This window comes from Habropoda laboriosa, unplaced genomic scaffold, assembly GCF_001263275.1.
Source record: "Habropoda laboriosa isolate 0110345459 unplaced genomic scaffold, ASM126327v1 scaffold544, whole genome shotgun sequence".
NCBI lineage: Eukaryota > Metazoa > Arthropoda > Insecta > Hymenoptera > Apidae > Habropoda > Habropoda laboriosa.
This window is the reverse complement of record NW_017100645.1, coordinates 34,006-51,824: the sequence shown is the minus strand read 5'-3', so window position 1 is coordinate 51,824 and position 17,819 is coordinate 34,006. Positions and strand designations below refer to the sequence as shown.

At 33.4% G+C, this 17,819-nt stretch overlaps 4 protein-coding genes across 4 annotated transcripts in view; 2 read left to right on the top strand and 2 right to left on the bottom strand.

The window, feature by feature from the left end:
* Positions 1-1,248, top strand: part of LOC108576814 (glutathione S-transferase 1-like) — a 39,129-nt gene extending 37,881 nt beyond the window's left edge. Inside the window, exon 12 of the mRNA XM_017939874.1 lies at positions 1,076-1,248. Within this exon, the coding sequence (XP_017795363.1) occupies positions 1,076-1,219 (144 nt within the window). The 3' untranslated portion in view covers positions 1,220-1,248. The remainder of the gene's footprint in view (positions 1-1,075) is intronic.
* Positions 1,249-5,264: 4,016 nt separating this feature from the next.
* LOC108576811 (glutathione S-transferase 1-1-like) lies at positions 5,265-10,915 on the top strand. Its single transcript, XM_017939872.1, has 6 exons — positions 5,265-5,317; positions 7,658-7,802; positions 9,298-9,356; positions 9,490-9,631; positions 10,544-10,711; positions 10,772-10,915. Exons 2-6 carry the CDS (start codon positions 7,662-7,664, stop codon positions 10,913-10,915), a joined length of 654 nt encoding a protein of 217 aa, XP_017795361.1. The 5' UTR covers positions 5,265-5,317; positions 7,658-7,661.
* A 1,677-nt stretch (positions 10,916-12,592) lies between these two features.
* Positions 12,593-15,653, bottom strand: LOC108576810 (odorant receptor 13a-like). Its single transcript, XM_017939871.1, is given in 6 exon segments — positions 12,593-12,661; positions 13,068-13,334; positions 13,615-13,956; positions 14,264-14,367; positions 14,537-14,789; positions 15,459-15,653. Coding segments are annotated over 6 exon segments (1,230 nt in total).
* A 672-nt stretch (positions 15,654-16,325) lies between these two features.
* Positions 16,326-17,819, bottom strand: part of LOC108576809 (odorant receptor 13a-like) — a 4,394-nt gene continuing 2,900 nt past the window's right edge. The window contains exons 6-8 of the mRNA XM_017939870.1: positions 17,509-17,565; positions 16,916-17,253; positions 16,326-16,788 (exon numbers count right to left, since the gene is read on the bottom strand). Of these exons, the coding sequence (XP_017795359.1) occupies positions 16,326-16,788; positions 16,916-17,253; positions 17,509-17,565 (858 nt within the window). The remainder of the gene's footprint in view (positions 16,789-16,915; positions 17,254-17,508; positions 17,566-17,819) is intronic.

Below are 17,819 nucleotides of genomic sequence, written 5' to 3'. Positions count from 1 at the left end.
AGTCGAACTATGTTTTCTGCAGTGGAGCGAGAAATGTCGAATTTTTCAGAAAATATAGTTCGCCTTGGGAGTAATTTCAAGGGTACACCGGACTTATCTTCGAATAACGAGTAAAATACCTTTCGGTTTTTGTCGCTGTCTCAATTAGAAACAGAGATACGGCGGTTCGAATTTTTCCTAGATTTATAGAACGTAAGAAACGGATACTTGACTTTTATCGTCAACTGAAGAGTATAGCGAGGGTAGAGGAGCACTGTAAGTACGTATGCACGCATAAAGAATCATTAATCAGTGAAGTGGTAACAATTAGTTCTGAATCCCACTCGTAATTTACGACTTTTGATAAGATTCGAGTTCACTGTTTGCTTTGTGAAGCAGTCTTCGGCCTCTTCTAGCTTGAAATTTATGGTCTTTTACCGTGGTTTGATGGAATGCAATAAGTCGATCCGTAAATAGAAGTTACAAAGTGTTTGAAAAGAAACAATACTTGTGTATAATTAAAGCTAATGCAGTTCAATTTTTTCGTAAAAATAGGTCACAATTATTTTCGTTCTCAAATATCTACCAATCTTACAAAATTTACTGAATTACAATTTTACAATAACAGATGAACGAAAAATCATAAACCACTAAAGAAAACAATATATTTTTGCATTCCGGAGAATTCACAATCGAAACGATAAAACTTTCGCTGCTTCATTCTTAAATATTACGAAATATAAGAGAGCGAAAGTAAAATTGCAAACATGAATTTACACAATGTTGCACATTGCATAGCATCACACTTGGCAAAATGTAATCGCGCTGTTTCGCAACGTTTTTCTATTAATCCTCGCATTTCGCCTTCGAGGACGCACGAACGCGCGATAAATCGTGGCGATGCGAGGGAAAAATTCGAATAATCCGAGATAATAAGTACATAAATAAGAGGAGATATCTGTAACGATGAAGATCGACGTCGAAACTGAACGGAAAAAGAGAGGAAACCGGCGATAAATAGTTCTCGAGAGGCAACACAGCTTAATAACTCTTTCGCGTTGCGCCACGTTTCTTCGATGTATCATTTTTGCAACAGGTCGTGGGCCATGATATCAAAGCGCACAAGAACATCGCCAGGTGGTACGCGAAGATCAAGTCAGAAGCGCCGAAGTACGACCAGATAAACAAAGCCGGCGTGGAAGCGTTCAAAGCCTTCATCGACGAGATGATGAAGAAATGAGACGATACGTTCGATTATTCGGAGATTACGACAGAATCGTGCTGTTAATTCCGTTTATATTTAATCTTACTTTACGTGAAATATAATTTTGTAAGAATAAATGGATCTTTCTTGTTTTTCATTCCAGTCCTGTTTCAATTTGAACGAAATTTTGTTTTAACGTACAGTTTAATCAGTTTGATTTTCTTAGCTTGGCGTTGAAAGTTTGTGGAACGTTAAAAATATCAGAAGAATGCATCGAATGTGGACATCTTCGTTGTTTTGAAATGAAAAGTGTGACATAATAGTAAACAGAGATTGTACGTAATGAGAAGTCAATCTTCTTATCAAATGAAATTTACAGTAAATTTGAAAAGTGCTCTATTTTTGAATATTTATACGAATTTTTATTGAATAAAAGCAACTTTCTGGAAAATTAAAAAGAAACCAAAGGACCCATCGAAGCAAATTTGTTTCTTAATATCTTCGTTGTTTTGAAATGAGAAGTGTGACATAATAGTAAACAGAGATCTTGCATAACGAGAAGTCAATCTTCTCACCAAATCTTTACAGAAAATTTCAAACGTGCCCTATTTTTAAATATTTATACGAATTTTCGTTAAATAAGGGTAAAGTATTATTATCAATTTCTCATAAAATGACAATTTAACTTATGCAACCAAGTGATCATGTTAAATTAGTAGCCGTACAATTTTCGCTCCACAGTTATCCAACGATCGACACTATAAAAGGAAAACAAATAAAAGGAAGGTAAGTAGATTTAATAAAACGAGATAAATTTCCACAATCTCGAAACCTCGATAAATAGACAATTTCTTCGAAACGATTTTCCTGTAGCATCGACAGGAAAAGTGTGACGTGTACGATATCGCGAGTAGTATACATTCTAAATGAACCACACCGACTTCTCTGTTGCACGAAATCGTTTCTAGCATTGGTAGAAACGGTGAATAAATAACAATCAGATTCCTTCTGACAGTGTTGCGCGACCAACTGAGACTCGATAAATCTTTCTCGTAACTGAGAAAGCTTTTCATCGTCTTATATGATAAATGATAACTACAAGGTAGACGAAGAGAGAGAGAGAGTGTGCGTGTGTGTGGGAATAAGAATGAGAGAGAGCAACGGCCTCACACGTATACGTGCTCGACAATTATTAATGTGATACACAATCGCGTAAGCGTGGAATGAAAGCGAGCGACCTGGCTTGGAAGTTTAAATACAGCGAGGAATATAGAGGTGGCTGGCTGGCGTGCATTTATTCATTCCGTGTGCACGTTTCTTCAACGGCTGCTCTATTACTCATTGTGCGTGCAAACATTATGACCGCGACGCTCTAACAGAATTATCCAGGCCTGGAATTTATTGAATTTATTCGTTGTTGTTATAACTTGGTTTGATGGAAAAATTTTGTGGATTTTGAGAATTTCGTTCGGCATAGAATCTTCGAAACCTGAAATTTCTCTTAAAAATTCTTATCTTAAATCGTGAATCTTATTATCTCAGATCTTAAAAACCTGTTCCGTACCGAACATTTTTTTGTCTATTTTCGCATCGAGCCTTTCTCCTTTTATTTTTATAGCTTAAGGAAATTGTAAGACGGGCCTGAAGAATCCGCGACCCATAGGATTAGCCGGGGCCGTTATTAAGCGCGTACCCTCGGTAATTTCACCACCAGAACTCAGTTTATTAACCATTGTCCCGATTTTCCAATTACTGAACTAGTGTCTTCCTTCTCTCATGTCCTATCTCCTTTTTTCGGAATTCCCCAAGACCCCGACACCTCATCCTTCTACCACCACCTTCTACCACCACTTCCCACCACCACACCCTACGACCAATACTTAATGTTCTTATTTCTCCCATTTTTCACTTCTAAAATTAAACTCCGCCCTCAGTAGCTGAGATGCGTGACTTCCTCTGAATTTCGAATCAGTATCATTCTGAACGTTAAACAACCAAGTATTGAATCAGTCCGAGTGCTGAACGCATAATCAAGTCGTTTATATTATAACGTTGGAGAAAGGGTATTCCGGGATCGCTTCAGACCTCGTTAGAAAACAGTCCGATTTTTCTCTCGTGATCCAAGTTTGAAACATAACTCAAACCGACGCGAGTACACGACAAAACCGAAGGGGAAAATTTTATAAATTTTGAGGATTGCATTCAGCATAGGATCTTCGAAACTTGAAATTCATTGAACGTATTTGTCTTGAAAATTCTTATTTTAAATATTAAGTCTTAATCTTGGAATCTTAAAATCTTCGCATCTAAAAAATTTTGTGGAAGAATTTTATAGATTTTGAGAATTGCATTCAGCATCATCTAATCCTGAAATTTATGAAATTTATTTGTTGTTATTATTAAATCTTAAAAATTGGGAGGAAATATTTTATAGATTTTGAAAATTATATTGTTACTTTGATTTCTCATTTCCTATTCCTTAACTTTGGATATTGAATCACTTGCTCGATTTCTCAAATTCTCCAATTTTTCGTTTAAAATGATCCAAGTTATCTTCTCTTAAAGAAGATATTTTACCTAATTTTTTAACAGTGTAACATCTAGCAAACTATTTTATTTAATATCTATCACACTACTCAACAAAGAAGACTGAAATTTTACAGAAATTTTTCACGCCTGTCGATAACTATGCTACGTTTAAAAAAAGCCGTGATATCCTAATAATTACAGAAACTGTGCGTTTCAACATAGAATGACTTATATTCTCTCGACAAAATCGATAAAAATATTCCCTTACATTCTCTAACGTCAATTTTCCATAATTAAACCACCCAGTTCATTCATTAACATTCTACCTTTTTCGTTATCATTTAATTAACACAGTTTCCTAAAAATTTTCTGAAAGAAAATTTAAGTGCTCGCACATTTCTCCAACATTCTTTTCAAACGATATCAACGAAAGGTGTAAAAACCTTGGACAATTGTAAACTGTTAAAATGTAAACTACTTCGATGCAATTGTCGTGGTGAATACGAAGCTCGAGAAAAAAGGGCTCGGAAGCCATTTAAATTGCAATTAACATTGCCACGTGTGATTCGGTAAATAGTGCAATCGGCATCGAATACGAATTAATGAACCTTGTAATTATGGTAGCCGCTTGTTGTTCGCAGTGCGGCCAATTTACTTCAGCGGAGGCCGTCCTTTTGATTCGATGCTCATTTGCTAATTATCCTCAACCTCGGTTTCACGTACGTTTTAATTACTGTGCAATGGCCAATATCGTTCTTTAATCGATACTTCCCTTTTCTCTTTTCACCGTAACACGACGAAAAAGGTCTGGCTTTTTACGACGTAATTTTAAACCTTGTTGCAGCAAACGGTAGAGAAGAAATGCGAGCGCGTAAAATATCGACGATACAAGGGATGAACGATTTTTTCACCATTCGCAATTTCCGAATTTCTCGATCGTTGAAATTTATGCGTATTGAAGGAAAAGATGTGTATAATAGAAAACAGAGAACTAGAAAATACTCGGTACATTTGTAAAATTTTCTATATTCAATCACAAAAATTAAGAAAAAGAATCTACACCATAAATGGAAATTTCTATAAAAATCTAAGATTTCACTGAAATGACGAAAATTGATTTCCAGTGTTTCTTAAGATTTTCTTTTTTTGAGGAGAAGAACGATTTCCACTTCCAGAATTATTAAACCAGACGACAGTAGAATTAGACAAAATGAAATAATGTGGAAAAATATTTTATTCAATATTCGGTAGATGTTACTTTTCAATTAAAATCAGACATTCCATATTGGCACAGAAATTCCAATCTTCGCTAAAAAAGAAACTTTTCTCCCTTTAAAAACAGCTCATAATAAACTCCTCAAAATGTACCATTTTCACCATAGCAACACCAAATTCAAAACACCGCACCATTTCACACCAGCAATATCCCTCAAAAATGACGAGCAAAAAAATGAGCACATGTCATAGCTGAGCGATTCGCCAACCTTGTCCGTACATATTGTACATCACCCCACATCGATCGTATCAGCGCCAAAACCTTCACTCAGTTCCTCCATACGTAGGAAACAGCATCGACTCGCTTCTCCCAAGAGGTAAAAACTAATTGTAAGTAATCCCAGTAATAACGATTAACTACCAACCTATAATTCATCCTTCGAAACTTATTATTACGCAAAATTGGCAATCATCGTTTCGCGTGCTCGCGATCGTTTACACTGCATCGTGCGGCTTGTATAAAGGAACCGACAAGGTTCTATCAGAGTTTTTCTAGCAAGAGTAACGTCTAAATTAAGAAGCTTTAGGGTAGAGCAGGTGGGAAACAAGATTTTCAACTTATCGGTTTGATCGTGTTCTCGATGTTACTCAATCGCTTTCTTCTCTTTTCCGTTTCGCTTTCGGCGTGTATCGATTGCTCGTTAATGGCAGACACACGTATAGGCATACACAGGTAGGGTGTGCGTTTTAGTCGGGCCACGTACGTGCAATTTCGCCGCGTGAAAAATAGTGCTCTATCGATTATGTTCGATTGAAAACAAAATTGTGGGAATATGTAAGGTTGCGATTGCACAAGGGATGAAACTCATACTTGACGCGCGCGCGTGAGTGTTCGATTTCGCGAACGAATTTCGGGTTACAAACCACTTCTATTTATTCGGTGGGCATTTTTTTTTTTTTTAATCAATGGTAAGTATTTTTTTAAATGAATAATAGTCGGTGGAGATGTCGTAACTGTTGTCAGTATTGAGAAGAACTTTTTCGGTGCAGGTTTGTTTCTTTCATTGGTATTAATTTGGCTTTTGGTCGGTGAAGATTAAATTTTTGGTCAGGATGATTTATTGAATGTATCGAGCATCTGTTTAAAATACTGATAAATTATTACGTTTAGTAATAATTAATGGTAATGATATTCGAGAATTGATACAATTTGAAAATTGATAATATTGAAAATTAAAAGATCATAATACGGAAAACTGAAAATATTCTAAATTGAAAATATTGAAAGTATTGTGAACTGAAAATATTGAAAATTGGAAATATTGGAAATTAAAGATACTGAAAATGGGAAATATTGAAATTTCAAAATATCGAAAATGGAAAATATCGAAAACTGAATATATTGATAATATTGAAAATTGGAAATATTGAAAAATTGGAAATATTGAAAATACCCACAGTTTCTGTATTAATCAATATATCACATACAATACTGACCACTCACGTTACTTTCTGATATTTTATTTCAAATACCGACCATTTATTTAACATACTATTAAAAATTCTTCAAACACCGACCCAATAAATACCATCTTTTCCGAACGAGCTCAAATTAGACCGCCCTTTCGTTCAATTTTTCCTCCTTTCTTCACCGTTTCTCTCTTTCTCCCTTTTCTGCTCCCCGTTCCTTCGGAGATTCTCGACTTCGGCGAGAATTGAATATTCACAGACGAAAAACAACGCGAACTCGCGTAACGCGACAACTCTTGGCGTTGTTGAACAACCGACGGAAAGAATATAGCGCAATGCGCAATAAATACGAAGCAAAGTACACAGAAATGGTTCTGTGGCTCTAGCGTGTGGATATTGATTCGGTCAGCGATATTGATTCCATTGAAAATCGTTGAGAAACGGAACCGGCTCGAACGCAACGGATGTGTAATGGAATATTTCAACACTTTTCGCCGGCTATCGCGAAAGTTTTCAGGGTTGTTTCTCGTTTGTGAAAAATAGACGATAAGAGGAGCCCAATTTTTGGTAGATGAAAATTAGATCTACTTTAAATTCTTCCCGCCTTGTTGAAAATATCGAACGAGTTAGTAAAATAATTAGCCATAAATATTAATACCGACATAATTAACGGTAAACTTCGGTGATTTATGAATGCAGTAATTTTTTCGTGAAAGAATTATTCCTGAAAAATTTTCATATCGAATAAATTACAAATAAATTATTTTATACTACTTCACTACGTCACTTTTTTGTTATTATTTTATTTTTCGGTGTTTGTGCGAAATATTGGAAAAGTTGGTGGTATAATTAGTCATAAATATTAATATCGATGTAATTAATGGTGTACTTTGGTAATTTATGAATGTAATAGCTCGTAATTTTGTGAAATTGACTCTTTTCTAATTAGAATTATTTCCACAAGATTTTCATACAGAAAAATTGTAAAAGGAAACGATTTTATATTACTTTACCTTTACTATTTTGCCCTTTAATTTATTTTTCATAAAACACCTTTCTCTTAATTGTATTATTGTAAAATTGTAAAATTGTAAAAAGAATGATTTTGTATTACTTTACCTTTATTATTTTACTCTTCAATTTATTTTTCACAAGGAAGCACTATTCTCTTAATTGTATCACAATTTTGATTACACAATAATCCTGTAGATTAATTAAAGTAATCGATCGGTGTTTGAACTTACGCCTTTTAATTGACAGAGTGATGACGGTAGATCTGTATTACACACCTTTAAGTTCGCCTTGCAGAGCTGTTCTATTGACTGCGGAGGCCATTGGTCTTTCCTTAAACTTGAAAGAAATCGATTTATTTTCCGGTGAACACCTGAAGCCAGAATACGAACAGGTTAGAGCGTCGACGAGAATATCTCAAATTTCCCTCGTCTCGCAAAATTCATTATTGCACATTATTAAATACCATTAACACACAAAAATGTATAAACATACATTATTTACTGTTAAAAGTGTATTTTAATATAAATTAGATATTCCAGTTATATCTAATGAAGATTTGCACATTATTAAATATCATTAACGCACAAAAAGTACACTACCGGCCAAATGTTTGGAATCACTGTGCATTGCAAGTTGCACAAAAATTCCCCAAAAATGTTAGCATTTATAATCATTTTCCAACGAATTTGAGAAGTGCTATTGATCTCCACAATATCAATTTCAAATCAATAAAGAATTAGTAGCAGATTCGATATTAACGTAAATTGGCAGGTGATTCGAAAATTTCGGCGGGTAGTGTATATACGTATATAGTAAAGCTTGAGAAAATATTGAATATGTTGAAACGTTGTTCGAAATTAACAATTTTACGTGGATTATTTTACATTCTTTTTATAAATACAAATACCTTAAATAGTTGGAACAAGTATAAACCGTTATCGAAAATTAATAATGCTCCATCAGGCAGACGATTTCTTGGAGACACAGTATTACGTATAAATGCCTGAAAGTAATTAAGAGCTCGATAATTAATCAGATCGTAGACCGCATTTATTCGGCTTTATTTAATCCTTGTCATTCGTTTTGTAGAATTGATTCTCGTTCGGTGCGGCGCGAAATGAAATTTTAACGATATAATTATATCTAGACTGCGGATATTTATGCACTTATATATAATATGTTGAAGTATGCAAAATATGTGAGGGCAACTTTGCAAATTTCAGCGACAAGGGAACATCTTCCAGTGATGATCGCCGATTTTCGTGAAACTTTGGTGTACAGTAGTTCTGGAAAAAATATTCGATACGTATGTCCTTTTTAGTGGAAATGGTCCATATTGAGATGGTGAAAATCGCTGTGGAAGTTTTGAAATAGTAGATACATTCATTCTAATATCTCGAAAACTATTAGAAATGGAATAATAATTTTGTATTTTTCAACGATAAATTTGGAAAATAAAAGTTAATCAATAATTTTCACTAAATTTGTTTATTCTAATAGCTCGAAAACAGTTGGAGATAGAGGAATAGTGTAAATCGACGAATTTTCTATTTTTCAGTGACAAATTTGCAAAGTAAAAAATAATTTTCACCAAATTTGTTTATTATTTTCAAATATGAAGGCGATTTTCATCCCCCAAATGTGGACAATTTCCAATAAAAAAGAACACGTGTCAAATATTTTTCGCAACGCTACAATACACCAAAGTTCCACCAAAAATCGGTGATTATATAAATTAGTATTGTTCACGTGTCCCAAAAAATTCCAATATTACTCTCGCGAATTTTGCATATTTTATTCGTTGCAATTGCATAAGCATGCGCAATCTAATTAATACGATAATGAAACGCGAGCGTTAACGTTCAGCGAGCACACTTTCGTTGCAGCTGAATCCGCAGAAAACCGTGCCGTTTCTTTTAGATGGCGATTACAGGCTGACAGAGAGGTACGTAATTAACGCGCATGCATTGCACGCCATTTAAACATTTGCTGTACACACCGTGTTCAAAAATCATACGAACTTACGCCGCTTCTTGTCGTCGTTTTCATGGACTCCGGGATTCGACGAACGATCGCAGCCGAGCCATCATGTCCTACTTGGCCGATCAATATGGCAAAAATGTTCGGCTAAATCCGCAAACACCGATTGGTCGAGCCTTGGTCAATCAGCGGTTGCATTTTGATATTGGCACACTGTATAGAGGCATGAAAGATTATTACGTACGTATTCAAATTTCAAGAAGCTTCTTTTGTGTCTCGTTTTTCTTTTTTTTTTCGACGGCCAGCCAGAGAATAATGAGAAATTTTTGGGTGAGCAGGAGTTTTACTGTAAATGTGAAACTTTTTGGTAATTTCGAGCAATTGGATATTGAATGTTTAGAATTATTGCTGTTACTTTTTGGCGATAGTAATTTACGTGTTAAAAATATATGGTGAAGTTTGTTAATTTAAAAAAATTTTAATTTCAATTTTTTGAAAATTTATTACATTTTTTAATTTATGAATACAGCTTGCACTGTAGTCTTTTTCCAAAATAAAAGTGGCGATACCGTGAATATCGAGCTTTCTGTGATTCTTGAGTATTTCGAAATTAAAAATTTAGAATCGTTGCGCGGATCCAAAATTTTGCACTTCAGTTCTTTTCAGAATAAAGTGACTATACCACGAATATCGAGCTTTTTGTGATTCTTGAGTGTTTCGAAATTAAAAATTTAGAATCGTTATGCAGATCCAAAAATTTTATAGTCACCTTTTTGAAACAGTAACTTGTAGTACACCTTGCACTCTGTCCTTCTTCCAAAAGCTGCATACATCGACTTTAAAGTAACTCAGATTTATATTTAAAGTAAATATTGAAAGACGTGAAAAAAATGGCTTATCTGGAAAAATGCGGCTTACCCAGAAAAAGAGAGGTGTTCCCGGTAAGCACGTGAGAGCTTTCGAATTTCACACCTGTAAATTATGCATATAACCTTCTCTTGCGATCTTGAAACCTTGTTACCTCAAGATCCTTCGAGTTTCGAGCTCGGTAATTTTCTTTCTCGATCTCCGCGTCGTTCTTTCGCAACATTTTGATCATTCACAAAAACAGTCTTCTGAAATCCTTTCTGGAAAAAAGAAAATGTGTTGCAGTACCCAGTGGTGTTTGGAAATGCGACAGAATACAACGAGGAGCGTTACAAATCTCTTCAAGGTGCGTTTGAAGTGCTGGACAAGTTTCTCGATGGACAGGATTACGCTGCTGGACGCAATTTGACCATCGCTGATCTCGCCTTGGTGGCAACTGTGTCCACGTCAGAGGTGAACGATTCGGAAAAATTGAGAGTTAATTAGCAGGTTGATCGGAGTTGATGATTGTAGATGTTCGGTTTTGAAGTGGAGAATTACGCGAACGTGGCTAAGTGGATGGATAGAATAAAGTCATGCGCACCTGGATACCGGAAGGCTAATGTAGAATGTCTGCAGATGCTGAAGAAATTCGTGGAAGATAAGAACAAGGAGTAATTTGTGTTGATGTCATTGCGTTGGTAATTGGAATTTTGAATGATTAATTGTGAATATGCGAAGCAATATGTGGCTGATATTTGTTAATTTTCATATTACATTAGATTACTGCAAAAATTTTTGTGTATACCTTATTTTAAAATTATTGCAAAAATTCTTTGTGTATACCTTATTTTCGAATTACAATATATTGTAATAGATTATTGTGAAATTATAATAATGCATTTAGTATTGAGTATTTCATAGATATGACAATATGTAATAAAAGGTAATTTAATTTGGAAAGATCTTGTACACGAGTTAATAAAGTGTCTTATTAAATAGTTTGAAGAATATTGTTACAAGGAATAATTATTTATTCTATGATAAATTGTTTTATGTGGAACTTAGAGTGTTATGATTTTTCTTTGCTGTTTTGAGGTATTTTGGTTTGTTTAATTGTAGGAAAGACTAGCAAGTAATTATGAATTATTGGAATTCATGCAAATGGTAAAACATTGGAAAATTGGAGATATTTCATGATTTTCACTAGAAAATAAAAAGACACTGTACCGGTTTGTTTGATAAAATCAATATACGCGTATATTTAAAATTACCAATAAACGAGGAATTATGGGAGATCATGCAAGTGATAAAAATTGGAAAATTGCAATAATAAAATTCCAAATTCTGTTTTGATAATAAGTAAAAAATTAAGAAAATTTTGTTTAATCTACAGTGAATCATGGGGTAACTTGTATATCGACTGATGGAAATATTATTTCCTCTAGTAAAAGCTCGCATGAGAGTGCTGATAAAACGGGATTTTCCTATACAACCATGTTTCTTCTTTCATGATATCTTATCAACGTTTCCAGCGTTCAGCTTACCATAAGTCGATTAATCTTCGAAAGATTCTTATTTTGTCTTGCGTTGATAACAACTGAATAATCATACGACTGTAATAAATGATCGAACTACTTGTTGTAAGTGATAAATGTACATAAATCAGACAATTTTCCTGTAAAACCTTGCAATTCTTATTTCTACGATCATTATATGGATTTTGAAGAATTTTTTAAAATATATATTGTTCGAAATAATTATATCCTTCGGTTATTTAAAATTTTTGTGCTCTATAATTATACTGTGATTATGTTAAACACAGTCGCTTTAAGTTCGAACGATGAAAATAGGCTTGCGAACTATTTCATACGAAATTCGTGTAACGATTCAGCGTAATTTCCTGCATGTTACGGTTAAAATATTATAGAAACGGCACACGACATGAGCTGACATCGATATTACGTGAAAAATGAAAATCTACACCTTTGACAAATTTATCTTTATAATAAAGTTTATTACAAAAGTGAAAAATTTTAATTGTGATTCTAGTGCGATGTTAATATTAATGGTTCGTCTGATATGAAGTAGATGAACACTCTGAAGCATTTAATATTAAATAAGTATAATTGCGATTAAGAATTGTATATGACAAATAAAAATTATTGAAACAAAAAAATCAATATTACGAATTATGAATTAATACTACTTTTTTAGGTAGATAAGAATACAGTATTAAACCTCAATAATATTATTTACTATTGAAAATCTGTTCTTTTTATATAATGTTTAGATACAACGTACAACACACTACCTTTTAAATTTGCATGCAGTGTACATATGAAAATAGAGGAATTACGAATATACCGTGTCGTCGATACTTTGTTTTAATAATGTGAAATACGACATTGATGTACTCATGATCTGTAACATAGAGAGCACAACAATAAGAAAATATTTCAATTAATTAAATAAATGGCAAATTTAATCCGAAGATTTCAAACTAAAAAATTAACTTTTTGTATAATTCTAACATTCTGAATTTAAATAATGAATTTTTATGAGCCAATTAATCTTCTAATTATTATACTATACTAATCTTCAATTAATCCCTATCAAAAATAGATTGAAGTCAATCAAAAACAGAAGTTAATTTCTTGAGATTATGAATAATGAGCAAAAATTTTTATTAATAAGGAACCTTGGTATTTAAAAATTTTTGAAGCTTCAGTAATTTAGAAACTTTTATTAATAAGGAAAGTGTTTGAAAATTTGTAAGTTTGCAGAAATTTAAAACTATTTAATTTCAATTACTTTAGTATTTAAATACCTTAGTAAAGGTTTCGAGAGATATAGAAAAGAATCCACAGGCAGTCAAAGAGGAAGGTCGTCTCGCCCTCAAGATGAGCACTTGTAGATCTTTTCTTAGCAGTTTTCCAAATTTATCCATTGGTAAATTTATCCATGGTCCAGCGTATACAGATTCAGCGATGTTCAGGCTTTCTGTTGTTATGCAATCGCAACTGTACGTGAACATCCATAGTTGACTCACGCCCGTCATCGTTGCGAACATTTAATTCCACAGGTAATAAAAATTCTACGTTTGTAATTCCTTAAACTCCTTAATTTATATGTGTTTTATTCGAAAAGTTAATATTTAAATTGACAGAAAAATTAGTACTTAAATTTACAGAAAAGCTACTATTAAATTTGACACAAAAATTAATATTTAAATTCACAATAAAATTAATATCTAAATTGACAGAAAAATTAATATTTAAATTCACAATAATATGAATCTTTAAATTGACAGAAACATGAATTTTTCTTCCGAAATGAAAATTTTCTTCTATCATAGAGTATTTATTATAGCGAACGATACTCACCAGGAGTGCTTGATACACGACGAAGCAAATTAGTATGCTAAACATTAGGACTTGTCCGAGTGCAATTACCGTGAATACCTCTTCGAGTGTTGCACAAAATTCAATTAGTGCCTGATGCTGTTGAATGCAATTCTTAAACTTGATGTAACATTTCTCTGAGTATAATTCATCTGTGCTTGGATTTTCACTGCTTTTCACTATCTCGCTTAGACCTGACACATTGGCAATTCTGTATTGTAGTATACGAAACTGACCAGCCACGTGTAGACACAAAATGAAAAAAATGATATCAAAGCAAAGGTAACACGCGCTAACTTGGTACACAGATAAAGCCTGCGTGAGAGAAATGTTTTTATTACCTGGAATCATTTGTGATTTCTAAATTTGAAATTTATAAATATTTTCAGGTTTCACGAGAACTGTATACCTATCTTTAGAATTTAGTCATTAGATTTGGTTACTAATTAATTAGTTTTGCTTTTTAAGTTATTTTAAATTATTTTTAAAAATATTGCTAAATTATCTTGCAACTGTAAATTACACTGTTCTTACTTCTTTCTTATTATTCGCATTAAAAATTTTTCTGTCTATAATAATGTTAATATATAAATATAGTTTGCCTTGAGAAAATTGGTAATACCTGTATTATGTAAGTAATTTCATAATATGGTGTTATGGATAATGGTAGATCGAGCCACATATCGTATATATGTTCTCTATCAGATTCATTCTTTCCAAGATTTGCTGAAATAAAATTCCCATTAAATTACTGCTATTTAAATCTTTTTCAATTAAGCATGATTTTTTGTATCGTTAATTAACAACTACAGAAGACTTCGAGAATGTTTAACAAAATGTTAGAAAAGCAATACAAAGATTGTCGTTAAATATTACTATTTCACTTGAGACTTACATACAAGTGGCCTTACTATATAGGAAAGAACTGAAGATTGAGAAAAAAATGACAAAACGCACACGAAGTAAATGCACATTCGTTTCGCCTGTGCGATAACAGAATTCTCGTACTGATCGTAGTTCAAATGCAAGAAATTCTTCTGCATGTACTCAATCAGACCGAGAAACTTTTTCTTGTGTACGACTAGGGAGAAAATCTTGATTATATCCAAAACCATGGCTAAACCGTTGCCTGCCATGTACATGCAAACCTGTAGAAATAGAAATTAGACGTATAATTTGTTTTTTAAGAACATATGCAAAAGTTTATCATAGTATTATAACATATATCATACATTTTCCGTCTATCAATTAATTTTAATTTTACAGCTAATATAGAAAAAAATGCATATATTTTACTGTAATTTAAATTATAATCGCGATGTCTAAATAATAAAGGTACCATTATTATGGCATATTTTCAATATTCAAGTTTTCAATATACTTATTACATATCCACATATTTCTTGCATATGTTCACAAATTACATTTTCATATTTCACATATTTTCATTCACACTCTACTAACATTGCTTACCAAGAATTACCACTTACTTCAACACAGTATAATAAACAGAAACTAACAAAGCACTATTGTAAAAATAAAGCACCACGCTCAAAAAATGTTTATCAAATATTCTCACATTCCATTTGCATATTTGGACATACTTTAATTAACATTCACACTTTAATAACAACACTCACGAAGAATTCCAGCTCATTTCAACAAAACAGTAATCAAAAACTACCGAAACAAAGTTCTAAAAAAAAATACTGTGTATAAAAACTGTTCATCCAAAAATATCAACCTTAAACCTAACTCATTATTATCCAATCTTAACAAATGTACGCTCGACGAAACATCAACAACAATCCACTTACTTCAAGGTTTCCCCAGGCGTAATAAAGCCCTCTCAGCTGAAGCCACATGACAAAGAAGACCGTGACAATGGTATACAGAATCGCCGCGTTTCTGAACCATTCCTCTATACGATTAGCGGCGAACCAGAAGCCGACGACATACAGAAAAAAGTTGGCTAATTTAATGGAAACGTCTTGACGATATTTCAAGCTCATAGTAAAACATGCAAAACGATATGACGAGACAATTTGTAATTTCACAAAAGGTATTGTAGAACCTATCAATCCGAGAAACGATCGAACGTCGTAGCATGCCTTTGATCTTCCGCCTCATCCTTTATTTCTCCGTTCTATATATTATACTTATCGTTAGTGATACTTGTACGTACACATGTGCCGGAGAAAAAGTTATTACAATGGATAAGCGACCGTGCAATTGCCGATGTTCATAATGCAGGTCATTTACGTGATCGATGGGGTATGCATGATTCAGGGAAAAGAATTGTGGGACCCTCCGCGAGGTTAATACGTGGTCGACATTTGAACGTAACACAGTGAGAAATTGAAAGATTGGACTGTAAAACGAAGTGGGGTATTTTTTGATACTTTATGGAGGGAGAATGTTTCACTTGAGGATGATTGGATTGTTACTGTGGGATTGTGTAAAATCTGTGAATGGCCTTGTTGATATATGTGAGGTGAATTTGCATGTTTCAATTTTTGTTGGATAGCAATCCAATTCTTATTTACATATTAGTAGAGAAACATTCGTCGTTATGTTATTACTCATGTTAAAAATATACATTGGGTCACTTCGCCATGGTGTTTGCACCCGACGTTAACGTGCCTTCCACATGGAGGCGGACCCCCTACTTCCATTGATGTTATTTAACTTATGCTAAATTTTTCGCGCAATCTTTTTACATGTGATATGAAATTTAATTTTGAGTCTTTAGTTATGCCAAGATATTTGTATTCGTGTGTATGTCTAACCGTATTTTGGTTGATCTTAATTGATGATGGTCTCCTAATGTCTAATTTACCCCTGACAAAAACCGCCACTGTTTTCTTCTTTTTGTCCGACAACTTATTCTCGTGGCACCAATCCTGCAGCGTCGTCATGACAATGCTCCCATGCCGCTCAAGCTCTACTCTGGAATATCCTTTGATGACAAAGAGAATGTCATCAGCATATGCTAAGACCTGAACAGTATCTGCTTCTACGATATTAGATATTTGCCCCAGAAATTGCTCCAAGCTCCAGTTCCAGGCGGCTGATCCAAGAATGGACCCTCTTTGCACCCGATGACTAATCTTTCCGTGTTTTGTTCTGATTACTATTTTTCGTTTCCTGAAGTAAGTGCTAACTATATTAACTAGAGTTGAACTGCATTTGGATTGAACCAGCCGCGCTTTAATCGCCGCCACCAAGGTGGTCAAAAGCACCCAGTGTGTCCACAAACAGGGCAAGAACATACTTTTTATTTGTGACAGCTATTTCCTCCTTAAATTTAAAAAAAACATCCTCTATGCCAAAACCTTTTTTAAAACCATACTGTTCTTCGCTCGTTAAATTTTGTTCAATGCAACTAACCTGAATTCTGTCATCCAAAATTCTCTCAAAGATTTTGCTTGTAACCGGCAAAAGCGCGATAGGCCTATAAGCGCTCAGCTGTTGCTTATCCCCGTCTAGTGTTTTAGGTATTATCATTAAATTCGCTGTTTTCCACGTTGTGGGTATAACATTCGTTCTTAAACATAGGTTATATACAGAAAGCAACACTTCTGGCTTGATATGGCCTAAATTTTTTATTACCTCCGAATGGAAGAATAAGAATAGGTAAGAATTGTATATAACAATTCAAAATTATTGAATCAAAAAAATCAATATTACGAATTATGAATTAATATTACGTTTTTCGGTATATAAGAAGATAGTATTAAACACAATAAGTTTAGTTACTATTGATAATCTGGTTTTTATATATAGTGATTACATAGAACGTACAACTCACTTCCTTTTAAATTTGCATGCAGTGAATATATGAAAATAGAGGAATTACGAATTTACTGTGTCCTCGGCACTTTGTTTTAGTAGGGTGAAATACGACATTGATGTACTCATGATCTGTAACATAGAGAGCACAACAATAAGTGAATATTTCAATTAATTAAATAAATGACAAATTTAATCCGAAGATTTAAAACTAAAAAATTAACTTTTTGTATAATTCTAGCTTTCTGAATTTAAGTAATGTATTTTTATGGGCCAATTAATCTTCTAATTATTATAATATATTTATCTTCAATTAATTCCTATCAGAACTAGATTGAAGTCAATAGAAAACAGAAATTAATTTCCTGAGGTAATGAATAATGAGC

Bases quoted from the DNA above. Each gene is read 5' to 3' on its own strand.
- LOC108576811 (XM_017939872.1), top strand. From the start codon at position 7,662: ATGACGGTAGATCTGTATTACACACCTTTAAGTTCGCCTTGCAGAGCT. The intron at 7,803-9,297 runs GTTAGAGCGTCG...CTTTCGTTGCAG, and splicing joins TGAAGCCAGAATACGAACAG to CTGAATCCGCAGAAAACCGT. The intron at 9,357-9,489 runs GTACGTAATTAA...GAACGATCGCAG, and splicing joins GATTACAGGCTGACAGAGAG to CCGAGCCATCATGTCCTACT.